At 36.4% G+C, this 21,436-nt stretch overlaps 1 protein-coding gene across 4 annotated transcripts in view; it reads left to right on the forward strand.

Annotated features, from left to right (window-relative positions):
- Positions 1–18,367, forward strand: part of Cdk8 (cyclin-dependent kinase 8) — a 67,110-nt gene extending 48,743 nt beyond the window's left edge. For 2 of the 4 annotated variants that reach the window (XM_081730582.1, XM_081730611.1), the window contains exons 9-11: positions 1,426–1,523; positions 6,960–7,071; positions 16,761–18,367. In XM_081730582.1, coding sequence (XP_081586708.1) covers positions 1,426–1,523; positions 6,960–7,071; positions 16,761–16,985 — 435 coding nt within the window. In that variant the 3' untranslated portion in view covers positions 16,986–18,367. The remainder of the gene's footprint in view (positions 1–1,425; positions 1,524–6,959; positions 7,072–16,760) is intronic. The other 2 variants (XM_081730592.1, XM_081730602.1) reach the window with 2 other exon arrangements.
- The last annotated feature ends 3,069 nt before the right edge of the window (positions 18,368–21,436 follow it).

Raw genomic sequence — 21,436 nt, forward strand, 5'->3', positions numbered from 1 at the left:
ACATCTAGACATTAGATTACAACTTAACAGAACAATGTGTGGATGCCTCGTACCTGACACTGTATGTTTTTGAGAGATATGTATGGAACTTAACTATTAATTTGCGAACAAAAATATCTTCTACTAATATATTCAGAATTATTAAGAGCGTATTCACATTTCGTACCGGACTATGAGAACAGAGAAATGTATTCTACGAATAATCTTCAAAATAAAATTCTGCAGTTCATATACAATTCATCTTGTTGAAAGCAGTTGTCTCGTTATGATTTTAAATTATAAATTGATTCACTGACAAAGGATGGACAAAAATATGGAAACACCTAATATTTTCTTAAAGGCAAAACACTAGAATTTTTTGTGTGTGGTTGTGAGAATATTGGTCTTTTATTGAACAGGTGAATGGACAGACCACAATGATAATATAATCATTTTATTATTAATTATTAAATTATATGAAACCCTCGTTAGGAACAAACTAGAGTATGCCTCGGTAATTAGAAGACCCTGCTTTAAGAGAGACATCCAGTCAATTGAGGTGATTCATAATAAATTTTTGAGGTATTATAAAAGATTTAATTCAAGGTCAACAACTTATCTGTCAGTGTCGCTTTTACGCCCGCTATTCAACCTATGTAGTTTAAAGGATAGAAGAACTGTACATTCTCTTATTATTTTAAAAATGTATTAACAAAAAGAATTAACAGTTCAACACGGTTGCAACGTATCCCTTTCTATGTACCAAGATATCGCTCCAGAAATCAAAATATATATTTTTTTAATATATACCTATGGTGAAAAGTTCGTCATGCACACTCATCTATTATACGAGTGCTGAGAATCTGTAACAAATTAAATGATAGGATAGATCTATTTTCAAATGGGAAAGTTAAATTTGTTAAACTTCTGTATGAAATACTGAATAATGACCATGTATGGTTTATCATTGTTCGATAACTTACTGATATATGTGTATATTATTTTTTATGGTTGGATTGTACATTCTTTCCTTTTTCTTTTCTTTTTTTTTAATGTTTTACTTTTTTCTTCCTTGTAAGGTTCATGTTACGTTCACTTATGTGTGTCAAGAAGGTATGTTACGGGTGTATTCCTGTGTACTTTCATATAAATAAATTATATAATCAGTTTTGTCAATAACATATCTTAATGTGGAGTAATAGTTCATGATGAAATGCACTTTTATTTATACATTCAAATTTTTAGTTTGATTCTGAGCTGGCTAAGCAGTTAGCGTACGCGCCTTTGGCGTGGGAGATCCGGGTTCGATTACCGGCGGGGGCTTATGTGGTTCGGATTCCACGTTAATCAGCAGGTCCACGTCTCATATAGCCTCGTTGCTGAACGGGACGTTAAACTCAAAATCAACTCAACTCAAATTTTAAGTTTGATTCTATATTTTTGCAGCTGCAGCAGTTACTCCTGATGGACCCTACAAAAAGAATAACATCAGAACAAGCAATGCAGGATGCCTATTTCCAGGAGGATCCTCTTCCTACACAAGAGTACGTTGCTTAAATAATAATTATAATAATCAGTTACTGACCCTAAAGAACACATATTCATAATGGTAAACTTACCTTTTTGTTCCTATATTTTCGTAAATAATGTATTTTCTTTTGCGAGATTTGGAGATAGAAGCGCTTCCTACCCTCAGCTAACATTGGGGACGATGTAGATTTTCTAAAACTTAGAAATTTTGTATCTTGTAAATTTGAAAATACAGTAAAGTCCCTAAAACTCGGCACCCGGTAACCAGGCAATCCGGATAACTCCGCCACACCCTGGTAGGGGGAAAAATCCGCGTGCAGACCCGTTTATGCCTTCATAAAGTATTTTTCTGAGGTCTGTCTTACCAGGTAAATTACTGTACAGTGTGTATTCATTAATTTTCATTTTCATGTATAGTAAAGGCTCTATACCTTAATAAAGTATGAACTTTTCCTTTGCTTAAGGGTAATTGGATACTTTATTCTCTGTTATATTTTCAAGCAACAAACACATACAAGTACAGTACTGTATTTTTTGAGGAAACACTTGTACTTGTTCTTTTTTAACTCCATTCCCGATAACCCGACATTTTCAGTAACCCGGCCACCTTTCGGTCCACAGTTGTCGGGACTCTACTGTCCTAGTGGACTTGCAGATATACGGTTAATGTGTACAATAGACAATGGACTGTTCACACAGCGTATGATGATAACCACCAAGCTAGTTTATAAGTTAAAATAACGTAACATATGTAGGTCTGAATTACTCCATTGTGATTTCTTAGTAAACTATTTTAAATACGTAATTGGCAATCTAATAATAGAGTTTTTTTTCTTTTAGTGGTTTTTAAGTCTAGTATCAGATTTGTTACATTGTAAAAAAAGGTCTGCATCCCAATGAGAATATTTATATATGACGTATTTAAAATCACAGGAGAAAACACATTTCTAAGAGTGTACGAGCAAAAGGTAAACTTACAATAATAACAAAATTGTTTAAAAAATGAAAAAAGTCCATAAAACACGATTAGTCTAGGTATAATGTTGATGTAGTTCTGATTTCTGACGTTCACCTTATAAAATTTTAAACCTTGAGCAAAACTTTTCTTGTCAGGATAATAGGAGGCGCATCGAGAAAATAAGTAGACTGTAAAATGAAACATACACGAGAAAGAAGAGAGAGAGAAAAAAATATTTCTGTGAAATTAGTGATACACAATCTACTTTTGAATATATGCACCATCCTTATTGAGGCATTTATTGTAACGCGGTACTAACTTTCGTATGCCTGTTCCTAAGAATTCTGCCGCCAAGGACTGAAACCAGGATGTCACAACAATCGTATGCAACTCATCTGCGCTATCAAAACGTTGGCCGCCCAGAAATCGGTTCAGGGGGATGAACAAGTGGAAGTCAGTGGGTGCGAGGCGCGTCGGGTCTGTAGTGGGGATGGTCAAAGATATCCCAGTCATTCGTAATAAGCCACTACGGTGGTTGTTGTCCTGCATTGGTCCGACCTGCTGTGAATTGTTTGCACAATCTTGTGACTATATATTCATTCATGTCATCCTGTCCATACACTCAACGCAACTGCTGGTGGATCTCTGACATCGACGGCTTCTTAGCATGGAGAAACCTGGTTATCGCGTGTACCACGTATTCGGCAGGATTCGTATTTGCGTGCAGACCAAACCACAATTTTCTCATGCCAGCTTATGGCTATTTGTTCCTTCTCACTTCTGGACAAGTGCGTCTCGCTCTGAATACTTGTGCCACCTTGGGACAGTTTCGGAATTTACTTTCTGGATGCACTTCATAATATTGATCGAGATGAAAATAATAATTAAAATTAGTTTGTTGATATACACTGTTCTCGTATATTTTATTTATTTTGGAAAAGAGAAAACTTTTGAACAAGTTTTTACGACGGTTATTTCATATGTTCAATATTTCTTCCAATATTTAAAGAAAACAATGTACACTCATGTTCAAAATGATTGTCTCATATCTATAACTGTCTTTTTGTAAGAATATAATTTGATAATGATTTTGCAGGGTATTTTTAATATTGATACTATGTGTATGACCGGGAAATGTATATTTGTGGTAAATTTCATAGGAAAAGAATTATAAATACGAAAATTGGAACGAGTAAACCAAAATGTTGCTAAATGGACAAGAAAGTTTTATTTTCGTTATATTGTTCCTATTTACTGCTCTTTTGACATGAAATTTTCCACATACATATCTTTGCGGATTATACACATACTAACATTATAAGAAATACCGGGTGAATTCGTTATCAAATTATACGGTGTATTCCTGCAACAACATATTTATAGATATGCGACAATAATTTTGGACATGAGTGTACATCAATCCGGTAATTGTGTCATCACCCGATATTTGCTAACGAAACATTTTGTAGAAACGAAAAAAAATAAATTGGTGCACCAATATTTCAAGATATTTTTAATGTTTGTCATTACTATTTAATTAATGACTGTTCAAGGTTCATAGATAGAATAGAAACATGCAGTTTTTGTTTGAAACCATGGATGTATATTCCTCAGACTGTCCTCCCTTCTGAAAAAACTGAAGAATGGTCCTTCTCTATGTATTATTCTGAGGTTCTTTTATGTTTTATTTCCTCCGCTTTCGTTCGTCCCAGTTTTGCTTACCTGATCGTCTGCTCATGTGCTCATATGCACGTTTTTCAATAGGAAGAATAGCCTAAGGGATGCATTTCTAAATTTATTACCTAAGCATAACAAGAATGGCATGTTTTTTATTGTATACGAAAGTCATGATTTAGTGCAACTTAGAGTAGGCTGACCAGATGTAGTGATTACGAGCCAAAAACGGGACGGTTTTTCTAAAATACTTTTTTCTGGAACAACAATTCCATGAAAAATGGGACATTTGGTCACCCATACTTACCTAAAAGATAAAATTATAGCAGATCTGTATAAAAAATAGAATAAAAGCAGAATATTGCCCACTACCATTTACTGCATGAAAAGCATAGAATAAGGCTATTACCTGATGCCAGTTGCGTACATTTTACTTATTCACATATAGTACTAGTATGTACGAGGGAGGATAAGTCAAAAACTATCCGTAATTTTAATATAACTCTTACATTGTTCATACTCTCATTGCTCTGTCCTCGTTTATTTTATTTCTATTTTGTTGTGGTCATGCTATAAAAGTTTGATCCTTATGTCTCCATTTGGCTTCCTTTTGTTGCAGGTAGATCATGCGCACTTCATTAGAAATTTACACCAAAGAGGAACAACGAACAGTGATCCGGTTTTTGTGGTCAGAAAATGTATCAGGAAAGTTGACTAATTTCCAGACGATGTGTCACTTCATCAACAGACACTCGTCCGTCCAACAGAACCATATCACGTGCACGCTCAGTGTTGTCATCATTTGTGTGGCCGTGGATGGTCGTCGGGCTCCTTCCTCGTGCGTAACATTTTTGAATTTTTCAATCCATTCGTAGATAATCCGTTGCGGCAAGACACTGTTCCCGTGTTGTGCCGAAAGTCTTTGATGTGTTGCGGTCCCTCTCCTCCTCTTGTTTGTCCCTCTTTGGTGTAAACTTCTAATGGAGCTGCCATGATCTATCTGCAACAAAAGGAAGACAAATGGAGGAATTAGGATCAAACTTTCATAGCATGACCAGAACAGCATAACAATAAAACAAAAGGAAGGCAAATGGAGGAATTAGGATCAAACTTTCATAGCGTGACCAGAACAACATAACAATAAAACAAAGGAAGACAAATGGAGGAATTAGGATCAAACTTTCATAGCGTGACCAGAACAGCATAACAATAAAACAAAAGGAAGACAAATGGAGGAATCAGGATCAAACTTTCATAGCGTGATCAGAACAACATAACAATAAAACAAAGGAAGACAAATGGAGGAATTAGGATCAAACTTTTATAGCGTGACCAGAACAGCATAACAAAACAAAAGGAAGACAAATGGAGGAATTAGGATCAAACTCATAGCGTGACCAGAACAGCATAACAATAAAACAAAAGGAAGACAAATGGAGGAATCAGGATCAAACTTTCATAGCGTGACCAGAACAGCATAACAATAAAACAAAAGAAAGACAAATGGAGGAATTAGGATCAAACTCATAGCGTGACCAGAACAGCATAACAATAAAACAAAGACAAATGGAGGAATTAGGATCAAACTTTCATAGCGTGACCAGAACAGCATAACAATAAAACAAAGGAAGACAAATGGAGGAATTAGGATCAAACTTTCATACCGTGACCAGAACAGCATAACAATAAAACAAAAGGAAGACAAATGGAAGAATCAGGATCAAACTTTTATAGCGTGACCAGAACAGCATAACAAAACAAAAGGAAGACAAATGGAGGAATTAGGATCAAACTCATAGCGTGACCAGAACAGCATAACAATAAAACAAAAGGAAGACAAATGGAAGAATCAGGATCAAACTTTTATAGCGTGACCAGAACAGCATAACAAAACAAAAGGAAGACAAATGGAGGAATTAGGATCAAACTCATAGCGTGACCAGAACAGCATAACAATAAAACAAAGGAAGACAAATGGAGGAATTAGGATCAAACTTTCATACCGTGACCAGAACAGCATAACAATAAAACAAAAGGAAGACAAATGGAAGAATCAGGATCAAACTTTTATAGCGTGACCAGAACAGCATAACAAAACAAAAGGAAGACAAATGGAGGAATTAGGATCAAACTTTCATAGCGTGACCAGAACAGCATAACAATAAAACAAAGGAAGACAAATGGAGGAATTAGGATCAAACTTTCATACCGTGACCAGAACAGCATAACAATAAAACAAAAGGAAGACAAATGGAAGAATCAGGATCAAACTTTTATAGCGTGACCAGAACAGCATAACAAAACAAAAGGAAGACAAATGGAGGAATTAGGATCAAACTTTCACAGCGTGACCAGAACAGCATAACAATAAAACAAAAGGAAGACAAATGCAGGAATTAGGATCAAACTTTCATAACATGACCACAACAGCATAACAATAAAAATAAACGAGTATGCACAATGTAAGAAGAGTTATGTAAAATTACGGATAATTTTTGACGTACCTCGTACAAAAAGTTATTGACGACATAAGGGAAATGTATATACTGACAGGCATACGAACTTCAATCTCCGTTTGCCGGTCGGATGTTTATTACTTGAACTACCAAAGCTAGACGGTCTAATCTAAGTTTGTTTAATCTACTAATAACTTGAAACAGATGTGTTTGGTCTAATATTTGTCCTTTTAAATTAGTGAAATGTAATTAAATTTTTATAAGCAGTTTCATGTGGTATATGCTTGATACTGTTCAACTCGCTCTTATACGTAATTTTTTTTTGAAGACCTTACTACAGCTTTCATTATACTCTTTTTCAGTGTGTTTGCTGGATGCCCCATTCCATATCCGAAGCGGGAGTTCCTAACGGATGATGATCAAGAGGATAAGTCTGATACTTCTAAGGTATCACGACAAAATCAAGCCACAAACGTAAGCCAAAACTGTGTAAGATTAAACATGTTAGGCGCCATGTCTTGCTGTGAGCTTCTTGTCAAGTTGAACAAAATATCGTGCTAGTCCAAGCTCAATAATCTTTGTTTTGTATTGCTAGATTTATTTTCTAGAAGTAGATGAGCCTTCTTATTCTTACAGAAAAATTTGTTTCTCAAAACAATTAGCATTCATTGCTATGATTTGTAGTGTAGAATTATCGATACTAGAATTTCAAAGTAATTAAGTTGACAAATTAGAAAAGTCAAATTTAGCAACATAGTATAATGTAATAAAATAATGTGATAGTATTGTCTATAAACGGTGTGCCAAAATTATATTTTTTTCTTTCAGTAGTGCACTCATGTTTTCTCGTCAATAACTTTCCATAATTTGAAGTTTTTACCTCATTAATTCATGAGGGAATGCTGTCCTGGTTTCATTGGAATGTGTAGAAATTTTAAGGCTTTTCACCACGCTTCCCACTACTATTGAATTTTTGGTTAAAAAACAAGAAAGAAAATTCTACAATATTGTTAACGTTTAACAAAAACACGAGGGTGATTCAGAAAGTAATGCCTCCAAGCCCCATACTTGGCCGATAGTACTGCAAGCATATTGAACTGTATATTAAGCTATAGAATGTCACTTGTTTCGCATTCTTCTCTCTTCTGATTCCAGATTAATGGAGCAATGCATGACATCTAGTGGTGTCGTCCGGTTGAAACAGCGGGTTGTTATTGAATTTCTGACTGCAGAAGGTTGTGCGACCAGAACATTCATCGCCCGCGGCGAGTGGTGGGTACACCATTACTACCCCAAAGACGAAGCGTCAGTCGATAAAGTACCACCACACGTTCTTTCCCCCGCCAAAAAATTCGAAGTTGTCCCATCCGTTGACAGTGTTGTTGACATTCTGCCTCATTCTGCCTAATCCACGAAGAAATTAAATGTCAACTGAAAGCAATGAAGTCGTGTTATTATTCGGTTCAAAATCTTTTGTCGTCGCGAATTCTGTCGAGGAACTTGAAGCTTAAATATATAAAACAATAATCACGCCTCTTGTGCTGTATGGTTGCGAAATAATGGTCGCTTACTTTAAGGGAAGAACGCAGACTGAAAGTATTTGAGAACAAGATTCTATGTCTAATATTCAGACCAATAGGAACGGAAATGTGGAAACTTCATAACGAGGAACTGCACAATTTATACCGTTTACCAAACATTGTTAGAATCGTCAAGTCGAGGAGGCTCAGGTAGGCAGTTCATGTAGCGAGAATGGAAGAAAATAGGAACGCTGTCAAAGTTTTGACTGGAAATCCAATCGGAAAACGACCATTAGGAAGACCTAGGCGCAGATGGGAGGACAGTATAAAGATCGATCTCTCAGAATAGGAATACAGAGTACAAACTGGACCCAGTTCGCCAAGGACAGAAATCGATGGAGAGCTTTTGTGAACCAGCATTAAATCTCCGAGTTAGGCCGTAGAATTAGGTAATATACTAATTGTTACATACTCAACAATTTAAATCAGCAAGTATTATTTTATTTTTGCACAGTAATTCAAAATGAAATGCACAAGTTACATGAAGAAAAGAAGAAGCAGAAACTAAGAAAGATTCCCATATTGTTAGTGTCTATAGAACTGTACCATTGTTAGTATATGCAGAAGAATTGTTAAATCGTCAGTTCTTTAATCAAGAAATCACAGAGATAGGACATACGTAAGGTAATTAGTGGAATTAGTCGTAGGGCTGTTACCTTAAATTGACCCCTCTCAGTAAATAGGCGTTTCCGACCAAAGTTGCAAATAATGTTTTTCTTGTGTTGAATTTCCGAACATGTGTGCGAAGTTTGTCATTTGTTTTGTTCAGCTTAGCCACTTTACGACCAATTTCATTATTTACTTTAAATAGGCATCATCTGCGTAATTATAGCGGTGGGTTTCCGACGAAAGTCGCATGTAAACATTTTTGCATTGATGTCCTCAACACGTATGCGAAATTTGTCGGTTTATTCCCGAAAATCCTGTATATAGCTACGAGGGTTGTCCAGGAAATAACATACATTTTGAAATTAATAAATAAATAAATAAATAACAGAATGAACAAACCAAATTGTATTATATACATTTGAAAGGTACACTCTTAAGCTGTTTTTCCAAGTTTTTAATAGCGTTACGATAGCAATCTGCCGCATGCGATTTCAACCACTGGCTTACACCGGCATGCAATTCGGCATCAGTATCAAAGCATTGTGTAGCGAGCCATGTCTTCATCGCATGCGGGAAGAGGTGATAATCGCTTGGCGCCAAATCGGGGCTATATGGTGGGTGATCGAACATCTCCCATCCAAGAGCTCTCAGGTACGCTTGGCGTGTGTGGACTACGTTGTTGTGAAAAAACACCATCTTCGCACACTTCACACTATTGGCGACGGATTTTGCGGTTTTTTGCGAACAAAAACCTAATCAGAGAACGCACCTCACAAGAGGCGGGATTTTCTATTGCAATGCACATTGTAACACGTCACAGAAATCACAGTAAGGGCGTCACAGTCCTCACGCTACCACAGGTAGATGCGTACTGAGTGTGGCAACGTTCTGACACCAAAATGGCAACTGTAGCCCCGCCCACTGCTGCGATAGGCCGAAACGTCTGGGACTTTCTGGACAGTCTTAATTTAATAATTTCAGATAATGAAATATTTGGATTAACATGTAAGTAATCACGTAAAAGAAATATTGAAGTCTACAGTTAAGCCGAAAGGAAAGTAACATAAAACACGAGTAGCGAAGTACAGTATATCAATCCCAGTTGCTTTGACTTGATACAAACTATGATCCAATGGGCTTCTTTCGTGTTCGCGGCGATGAATTGATGGGTTCCTTAGACCATAGTGAGTTAATCATGCAGAAGAAATAAGCGATATCAGTACATTAAAAAAAAAAATCTTATATTCATCAGTAGACTTTATCAAGTATGGTGGATCATTATACAACCTTAATTAAACTTTGATTATTCTTAGTGATGTCTTGAGTTTACTTGATTATGCTTCAGATTCATTTTTAGCTTTGGCTTTGATACATAGAATGAAACACCAGTAGCGTAGTCACTTAGAAATTGGACAACCTGTTATTCTTTGTTCTATTTCTTAATCCTCCCAGTACACTTCAGCTGTATAATGTTCCATTTTTTAAGAAGAAAACCAAATCTGTCATAATTGTTTCTTGTAGACGTGCTTTATATAGAAGATAATTTAGATTTTGATTTTATATTATAAGTCCTCATCAGTTGTACTGAATTTATTTCATGTTATGCATGAACGCAATATAAAACAGTTGATCAAATGGAATGTTACGGAGAGTCCCTTACGATTACACTAATCAGTTAGAAATATTCACCATAAGCGCATGTAGACGGGTATTCCAGTATTGCTACAAATGGGAGTATACCCCCACTGGATGAAGGCTTTACTGTATGAGAGCTACCAATCCATCACACAGGTCCGCAGGTTGATGTTCGATCTTTGAGGTGTTCCTTCAGGATGATGGATTCGAACCATAAAGCAGATGTCCCACATTTTCCAGTGAAATTGGCGTAGAAAAACGGTTGTTTTCTAAGATACGTTGTGCTTGGCATTTACATCATCAAACAAATATCCATTTGCAGTATATCTACAGCGGTTAAGAACCATATCACAACGTGTTCGCTGCTAAAATTTTTCAGTCAAAATGACGTAGAGTTTTCACGAGTTCAGTATACTGCTGACAGTTTCAAGGAGTCCTTGTAACTGGCAAGGGCTATTGAAATGCATGTGTTACGCAGTCTTAAACATCTGACAACAGCTTTGATATCTCCTGCTGCTTCCTAACAATGTCATATACGTGTCCGAAAAAAACTAATTAGATTAATTAAGATAAGTTTAAATGAATCCCAAAGTAAAGTCCGGGTAGGAAAATTTTTGTCCACGAGCTTTCACGTCGAGAATGGCCTGACACAAGGAGATGCGTTGTTGTCATTATTATTCAATTTTGTTCTGGAATACGCTATAAGGAAAATCAAACATAGCAACTAGGGCCTAGAGTTGAATGGTATTCACCAGTTTATGGCGTATGCTGATGATGTAAATTTAATACAGGACGATAGGAGAGCAATAGAAAGAAATGCAGAGGTCTTATTAAACGCTTGCTGGGACATGGGTTTAGAAGTAAATGCAGAGAAAACTAAATACATGGAAGTTCGTTGGGATCGTAATATGGCAAATTATGGATGCGTTAAAATATCAAATAATACTTTTGATAAAGTGGATACTTTCAAATATCTAGGATCAATATTAACAGACGAAAACCATTTTCACGAAGAAATTAAATGTCGACTAAAAGCAGGAAATTCGTGTTACTATTCAGTTCAAAATCTCGTGTTGTTGCGAATTCTGTCTAGGAATTTCAAGCTTAAAGTATATCAAACGATAATGCTTGTTGTTCTGTATAATTGCGAAGCATGGTCGCTTACTCTGAGGGAAGAACGTAGACTGAAAGTATTTAGAAACAAGATCCTGAGACGAATATTCGGACTCAAGAGGATCGGGATTCGTAACGAAGAACTACATAATTTATATGGTTTACCAGACATTGTTAAGTTCATCAAATCTAGGAGGCTCAGGTGGGTAGGTCATGTAGCTAGAATGGAAGAAAGTAGAAAAACTTTCAAAGTCTTAACTGGAAGACCAATCAGAAAACAACAATTAAGAAAGACCTAGGCGCAGACGGGAGGACAATATTAAGATGGATCTCGCAGAAATAGGAATACAAAGTAAAAACTGGATCCAGTTGGCTAAGAATAGAAGTCAGTGGAGAGCTTTTGTAAACGCGGCATTGAACCTTCAGATTCCATAGGCCATACAGTTAATAGTTAGTTAGTCAGTCCATATCTGTTTGAATTTCTGTATGTTGACTGTTCCCACTGATATCTTGTGTATTCGACTATCTGAAATCATACCCGGAGTATACTTTGTAGTAGAATTCGTTATCCTTTTCATTTGACCAATCATTGTATGAATGCTTTTCATAACAGCAGTATATCTAAAGCAGAACAATCGTAGAACCTAGTATGAAGTTGTGATATTCACTATCCGCATTACGTCTTTTTTTTTTTTTTTTTTTTTCCAAGTAGCAGGAAATAATTTTTGTTCATCCGTATAGCGACGTCAGACCTAACTTCGGAGTATTTATTTTTTCAATTTGTTCGCGCAGAGTAACTTCAGCATCACTTTATTCTTACATACCTTCTTTGTATTTAGCTCAGGTTCGATCCCAGGCCATATCGTGTCCGTGGGTTTTCTCAGGATACTCCCAGTTTCTCATTCCACCAATCTATCCACCATCATTCACTTGCCTTAATCATCATCTCCCTTAACCTAAATGCAGGGCTCGTAGCGAGTAATTTTTTTTAAAAAAACTAAAAGTTACTTTTTTTCAAGGTGGTCACTAAAAGTTACTTTTTTGGGAAGTGAAATGACTTTTTCGTGTGATTTATGTTTTGCATTGGCAGTTTTCTAAGAAGCTTGTTACTCATTACTCTTCTGAAAGCTTCAGTACTTGCTGCCATATGTGAAACAGTCAGCTTTATTCTCACTTCAGCTTTTATTCTTTCTAAAGCACAGTGGATGGTTGCAGGCCCGTATCCAGGGTGGTCTAGAGGGGCGGGCCCCCCTAAATTTTTACTGGCTCCTCCTAAAATTTTCACGGTAGGTTTACAAGTGAACTATAATATGGTGATGAACTACAATGTGGTTGAATCGGGCTCCCCAAATTTCGACTGGGCCCCTCCTAAATTTTTGGGCTGGCTACAGGCCTGGATGATTGGTGGATGCTTAAGCTCTCAAGGTGGGCTTGAGAACGCTTCTGGGTCTATTTTTTCTTCTATCATAATGATCTCTTAGTTTTCTCTCGTAATAGTTAACGCTCCGCTCAACGTTGTGTGTGTTCGTGTGGTTCATCATGTTCGTCTTGTGTTATGCTTCTTGTATGTTCTTCTTAATATGAATTTGAATATTCATGGCTTTGAGAACTCTCAATGCTAAGTTAAATATAATGTTTGGGATGAAGAAATTCGGAAATAGGCCAGAACTGGTTCCACTTACTTAGAAGCTTCTTACATCTGCTAAGTCTGCTTACCGTAACTACAAAGCATACTTAGAAAACCTAAGAAAGGAGGAAGCTCAAAAAGAAGAAGTAAAGAAGAAACAAAACAGCAAACAAAGAGAGAGGTGATGGAGAAGTTGACAAAGGAAAAAAGGTGCATCATGAGATTTTGTTCACTTTTTCGTGTGCTTTTGGTCACTTTTGAACTATTTACAAGAGACCAGACCACTATGAGCCCTGTAAATGGCATAATCGTGGGACGTTAAACTGAAAGATTCTCTGTATTCTTCGTGTAGTATTCCTAGGGAGGGGAGAGAGAGAGAGGGAGAGATAGAGAGAGAAAATCAGTGCCTTCTAAAATCAAAGCCTTCCCTTAGAACAGCTCTGATGAATATAGAAAATGTAGGGGTCGAAATATTACGGTAGTATTATCTACGGAACAGTATAGGTATTACAATTTTTATAAACATGTCCCTATATCCTTACCTAGATATAATAAACGTTTCTGCTCCGGATCCAGAGAACGTATTGAATACTTTTTTTCACTAGTCAAGAGTATAGTTTCATGTATTTTCCTTTCTATTTTCTAAAACACAAACTCATCTTTCGTTATTTACTTAGTGAAAGATGTAAAAACTTAAGTCGCCGAAATTTAAGCAAATAATAAGAGAGCACTTAAAATTGATTGCTATTTAGATATCTTCAAAATATTAATAATCTCTGAGGATCTTGTACACAGCAAAAAATGAGGTGTTGAAATAACACAAAATGACTACCACTGCAGCGTGTTAATTCAGCACCAATGACATCGCCTTCGGAACATATCAGAAATAACTAGTTACTGGCTGTGAGAATTTCATTGGTTTTTATTGTTTGGTATAAGGAATGCTTTACGCAGTATATTTGGTATTTATACCAAACAACGAATAACGTTCTGTTTTCTGTTATCGGTCACAACAATAGTTTTGTAAACTTGTAAATTGTCTGATAGCAGTTACGTGAATAGCTGTTCTGCCATCTTCTGTTCGTACGTGTTAAGACATGAGAATAATAGATAAGGAAAACACATGGCAGCACTGCTATTCATATAACTTATCAGACAATTCACAGGTTTACAAAACTATTACTGTGACCGATTACAGGAAACGTAGATTCGTTATTTGGTAATGACAAATATACTGCGTGAAGCTTTGCTCATACAAAGAGTAAAAACAAATGCAAATACAGCCAGTAATGAGTTATTTCAGATATGATTGGAAGGCGATATCCTTTGTGTTAAATTCCCGCACAAGTAACACGCTAAAGTGGTAGTCATTTTGTGTCGTTCCAATACCACAGTTTTTGCTGTATAGGATGTCATATCTGTATGTTTAAGAGAGAGAGAGAAATAACGTAGCAAAATGCTGATCACTTTAAGTACTTTTTTTCAAAAAAATGTAATGGTGGGTTTCCATAATTTTCTCTACACATTTTGTGTGATAGTTGCCAGATGTGATGACATAGTACAACGCTTTTTTCTTCCTTCGTACATAAGAATAAGTCACCTCGTTCTAAAGAGTAATTGTTTCCGTGACGCCACAGTGATTCCTCAAAAATGGTATGGTCTCAATTGTATGACCATCTAGTTTATGCAAGATAATTCCCGAATTTTTATTGGCCAAGGAGAATTAAGGATATTATGTACCAAATAAGGATTTAAGCTTAGAAGGCATAAAACAAAGGATTCTTTCCATCATTATGGAAATGTGAGAGCGAACATGACGAGAAATACAGCGCATCTACAAAAAATACGATCATACTTTAAAGTGGTAATACGACGCTTTGGATAATCGTATTTAAATGAAATTAGTCACATTTGAAAGAATAAAAACTCAAATATTTTTTACTATACCTTATAGACGTTGAATGTGGCCCCCACGAGTGGCGATGCAGACATCAAGACTGTATTCCCATTCACGCCACACATGCTTCAACATATCTGATGAAACTGATACGAACTTGCACTTCTTGCAGGTTTTGAGGCAGTGCGGGTGCATAGACACAATCCTTTATGTAGCCCCATATAAACCTTCGCCTAAAGGCACGTTGAACCTGTGTGCCGGTGCTGTGCCATCAGTTATAGCTCAGAATACGTAATAAATAAATGCAACCAAATGAGGATGGAACTGATGCACAACACGGTACTTAACTGTAAAATTATGGTTGAATTTAATGAAATTCAAATGTTTCTAATTTTGAAAAATGGCTAGTTATGGGAAAGGTAAGAGAAAGAGAAAGATTTTAACTGAGATAAAGGAATGAGCACTAGCCTGATAATTCCAACGAGAGTGGCGTCGTCCTAGTCATCTGGAACGATGAATGTTTTCCCTTGGAGGAGCTTGGATAAACTGGAGACAGTCAACATCTGGATCTCTATCATGTTGATCTGCAAGGGCGTCGATAATGCGTCTTTTCGATGATGTTCTCCTACACCTTCATTCCACTAGTCTGCTGACAAACTCAAAGGTGTCTGCGGCGATGAACCGGCAGAATGATACTCTTGACTTATGGAGTTGGTTATTTTTCAACGGTGCGATCCCCTTCTCTCCGATGATCCTGCACCTATCCTAATCGTGTGTCGAATACCCCTTTGTTCTTGTGTCCCTCGTGGTTTTGTTCGGCTGAAGAATGATGACTTAAGTGTCCAATGAATCGGGAAGTATCAGGCTATGCTTGAAGGTATGCGGAAGGGTAATGAGGAAGCTAGTCGAGTTTATTAACAAAAATGTATTTACAACAGGTGTCTGAAAATGTACAATCCTGATCAAAGTTTTCTTCCAATAAACTTTCAAAAGTTCATGTTTCTTTCGTTAATAATGTAATTTAATAAAATAATCGAATTTAGTGAATTAAATTGGAGTTTATACAATTATCTCATGGTCACTTCATATCCAATACACAGTTACTTCACACCTGCACCAGACTCTGCTTGCTGTGATATTTCAAAACACACCAACTTCATCCTTGTGGGGTCGCCATAATTCCTTAAAACTTATTCTTTAATAACAACACAACACAACGAACGGAAATAAATTTATGTTAGCACATTGCGGCAAAACAGTGCACAAACATAAAAGCTTTCCAAGTGATTTCCAGCAGAAACAGCAACTGCCTGATAAATACCCAACAATGAATCCATATCGACTAATCACAAAGTAAACATGAGTGAATTTACTTTTTTATGTTTGATCCCATCAGTTATTGACATTGTTGTCTATTGTTGACATGCGCAAAAATATTTGAGTTTTTCTTTCAAATGTGACCAATTTCATTTAAATACGATTAATCAAAGCGACATAATACGACTTTAAAATATGATAGTATTTTTATGGACATGCTGTATAATTTGGGTACTACAGAGATTGATGTTCTGAATCTCCTGATATCAGGAATCAATGAACAGATAATTACGGGATACTTTATATTTCATTATTGTTGTGCATGTACTTTACTTTTCCATTATTCTTGTTGTTGTGCATATGCTTTCATTGACACTTTTTCCAGCAACAGGGGAATCAGGGACAGCAAGGTGATCAGAGCAATCATGGTCCTAACGCCAAACGAGTGAGACTAGCTCCACCACATCCAGTGACCACCTCGACTGCGTTAACCACGTCGCAGCCAACAGAATTCCACCACGTTCAACCTCCACAGCATGTACAGCAGCAGGGAATGATTTACACTTCCACAGCTAATACGCAGCCTACGGGCAACTTTCAACGTTTCTGATGTGTGTGCCTATTTATAAAAAATAAATGCTCAACAAGGAATTTGCGTAGTGATAATTGTTTTTTTGATTCAAAGTTACCTTCAGCTGGAAGTCCCTATAAAAACCAGCAGAAGGTTTGTTAAATGTGAGCTGATTGTGCTAAAAGAAAACATGTATGAATGTTCACACTCTCTGGTTTTTATTAATTATACTGCAGCAATGCGTATTAAATACTGTAAAGTTAACCATTAAGAAAAGTCTGGTACATAATTTTAATGTATATAAGCATATAACAATAGATTTACATTTTAAAAGTACCTTCGGGTACACCAGTCATATGATGAAATACTCCGTGTTCTATACAGGGTGGCCACAAACTCCCGTTACCCCTGAAAGTAAGTAACATAAATCACTAAACGTAGGTAGATAACTACACGGAAAGTACTGAATGACATGAATAACAATGCTTTCGAGAGGTTTTATTGAGATAAGAAACATTAAGTGTCCAAAGGATCAGTCTGTCGAACGTCATTCTCATGACAAAGTGTAATACGCCACCAGGTTCTGTGCAGATCATTGCAGATGTAACTTGAGTGAAAGCTTGTCTCACAGCTTCTATCAGTTCGGCAGTGGTATCGTAACGGTTTTGTACAACGATGCCCTTTATGAACTCCCATAGCGCATTATCACAAGTGATGAGGTCTGGGCTTCGTGATGCGGGCAGATTCGGATTACCACGATCAATCCAATGCCCAGAAAAAGACTTCAATAAGATATTTGCGTACGACGAGGGCATAATAGGCAGGTGCATCGTCATGCTGAAACCAACATGTCTCTTTAATTGCGTAACGGGAAAACTTACGTTAGCAATTATCAAGGGGTAACGGGAGTTTGTGGCAACCCTTTAGAGATTTTTTTTCAAAGCATAATTTATATACTGTATATTAACGGAAAGTAATGAATTTGTATTTTGAGAATAATGCATTGTGTGTGTGATGATGACGATGAGTGAACAATTCGAAACGGTAGATCAATATAAAATACATACGCTATTATTCATGACTTGTCCTCTTTAGGAACTAACAGTTTCATATGATATACTAAGACATTTAAATGTGATTTCTTGTCCACCTTTTTTTTCAGTAATATTACTGTTAAAAAAGGTGTTCTTCATCCATACAAAGATACTCTTTGTAACTTTTAAGGCTGTTAAGTACAAAACTATGTACTGCACAGTATTAGAAAAAAAAAATCTATATTCTTGGTGTAAATATATTTTATGGTTTATACACATTTTAAGTTCTTGTAAAGAAAGAAAAAAATATATATAGTGTGACACTTTGTTTTATATTGTACACAGTTGTGTTATTTATGAAATCCATAAAGTGATGATTTTGTAGTATATTGGCTTTTATTATTTCATGGATTACCTTTATGTTGGAAATCTGTTCGTCAGTAAACCCTCGATTTAACAGACAGAATTTGGACTAGTGTAGTAAATGTTGGGAATGAAGGCAAAAAGTGCGACGAAACTTTTAAGATGATGCGGCGACATGAGATTGTAGTCCAGAGTGTCTAGCAGTTGGGACAATCGGGAATTTGCTTTAAATTAAAAAAAAAAATGGTCGGGAGATCGGGGATTTGTCGGAAATTTGCGAAAAAAAGTCGGAAAATTTGAACTTCGTTTTTGACAGTTATTGTGCTTATTTGCTTGAGATGAACACTTGATGTCACCGCATTTACATTTGAAAATTCCAATATGATCATTCACAAAATCGCATTTCGCTGTTCTTTTGTTTAGAACGCAAGTCGTCATTCATTTGTTTGTAGTACACGTTTGATTAAAAATTGGCTGTGTCTGTGATGTAGGTGGCTGGTAAGTTTGTTTTATTAAACAATTTTCATTCGTAAAATATGACATCTGTCTAAATAATCTTAGGATTCGAGCTTTTTAGAAGAAAAAGAATAAAAATATACTGTAGAACATCGGGTGGATAACTATCGGTTGGAAAATTTCCAAACGGTAGCAAATGAAATTGCGAGGAAACAGACCCTGTGCGAGAGGGAGCGAATGAGAATTTATGAAAATTGAGAAAGAACATTTTGTCTATCGCGTCAAAGTTAACGGGAACAACAGTCATAACGAAGTGAAATTGAAGACATCGGATGTGTATCGAAGGAGTTGGCGTTTCCGTATGAACATACTAAGGCAAACCAAGAAATTTGTCTTCTTTTTTTTTTTTTTTCTTTTTTTTTTTTTTTTTTTAATACATAGATCCGTCAATTAATTTTCAAGAAAAACAGAAGGGAGAATTTCCCTGGGTAAAAGAAGGAAAGACAAAATTAAATATAGAATGTGTGTGGTGTAATATTTCATTTTCGTCTGATACGCTGGGACGTACTACTATTACTAGACATTCAAAGTACAAGAAGCATCAGAACCTTGCGGCAACTCGACGGAAGACTTTCGTAATGACGTATCATTTCCCAAGAAAACCTAAAGAAAGTTCAGTTGTTTCTGCGTCAGCATCACATGTAGACGTACCTGGCACCAGCACTGATCCTCTTCCATGCTCATCAAGCGAAACACTGAACTCCCACTAGTACTTTGACCCTGGACAAATATAAACTGAAGGATAGTGTTACACAGGCAGAGATTTTGTGGTGTATAAACGCGGTGATAAATCACAACTCTTGACGCAGTAATGAAAATAGTGTGTTCTTTTCACTAGGGTGTTTCTAAACTGCAATGGCTAGCGAGATGAAATTGCACAAGGACAAAGTGTCATATGGTATCATGTATGGATTATGTCCTTATTTTCAACATGAACTTAAATCCTTGTTACAAGAATTCGAACATTATGTCGTTGAATTAGCTGAAACTTTGCTGTTGCGCAAAGGACTCAAATGGATGTGTGTGTACGCTTCTGGGACGATAGCAACAACAGAGTCATAACTCGGTTTTTGAATTCTATTTTTATGGATCATAGTGCAGCTACAGACCTACTACATGGTTTACAGAATTTATTGCAGTCGCTTGAGCCATCTAAGCTTATGCAAATTTCAATGGATGGGCCAAACGTAAACTTGGCACTTTTAATGCTAACTAAAGAAAAACGTGCCACCCTTGGTAGAGATGTCCCACGGCTTCTTAAACTTGGCTCTTGAGGTCTTCACGTTGTTCCCGGTGGTTTTAAGACTGGCATACGAAAATCTGGGTGGAATTTTATTTCTTTTGTTAGAGCCTTGTATAACTTGTACGTGCTTAGTATCCTGAAATAACAGGTTCGTCATTATTTTCTCTTCCATTTTGCCACATTCGATGGGTAGAAAATGCTAAAATAATAAAACGACGCCAAGAAATATTAACGGATGAGAATGTATGTTAAGACTGTTAAGGGAACAGACAAAGAACCCAACTGTTACAGTTTCAGAATAGTAGCTCGAAATTTGAACGAAAAATTACTCCTTGCAAAATTAGCATTTTTTCAATCCCTTGCTCAGGACTATGAGCCTTTCCTGACCGAATATCAGTCATACACCCCTATGGCTCCATTTTTACATGGCAGCCTCAGTTATTAAAAATATTGATGTCAGACTCCGTTAAAAAAAAAAAAAATGGACAGGAAAAGTATCAATGAGATTGATGTTATGGAGAAAAATGAAAACATCTATGTTAATTTAGTACGTATCCAGGAAATTGACCTTGGGTATGCAACTAGATTAGCACTGAGGAAATGTACAGAGATTAGTGAAAATGAAATGATGTTCTTTCGTAAACAAGTCCGTGAATGCTATCAGTATTTTGTTTCCAAGCTGCAGAGGTATTCCCTTAACAAAAGCACAGACGTTTCTTACCCCTTCACCGTTGCTCATTCACAGGAAAAAGCTGTTGAACAAATGTGAGCAACGTTCGAAATTTTAGTGCATAGTAATATTGTCACAGCGTCCGATGCAGAAAAGGCAGACACAGAAGGCTCTAGTAGGTCAGATACATGTGCAAGAGAAAATGGAGTCTTTTTTCACAAAATAAGTGAACACAGACTTGATAATCACCAAATGATGTATATTTCTGCAAGATAGTAAAGATGAGCCTAATTGTTCCCATGGTAATGCAGCCTTAGGTTTTTTTTTTTTTTTTCTTTCTCGTAAACAGCAAATAATAGTAGAAAATTTGTCAGAGAATCCATTGGTGGTGCAGCGTGTAATGTATGATGCTGTCAATGTAACTCGTAACGTACAGACCCTGCCTATCCCAAAACTGATACTATTGAGAAATGCATACACGCGATTCAAGGAAGCAGGAAAGTGATATCAGTAAAAGATCGGAGGGCCGCTAGCACAACAGGGACTAAAGGAAATTGAAGCAAAGAAACAGAAAATCGTAAATCAGTTGTCAAAAGTCGCTACCATAGAAGAGAAGATGAAGTTGCGTGACTAGATTACTTCATTGCATACATAAATAAGGTGA

This window comes from Thermobia domestica, chromosome 1, assembly GCF_964235325.1.
Source record: "Thermobia domestica chromosome 1, izTheDome1.hap1.1, whole genome shotgun sequence".
NCBI lineage: Eukaryota > Metazoa > Arthropoda > Insecta > Zygentoma > Lepismatidae > Thermobia > Thermobia domestica.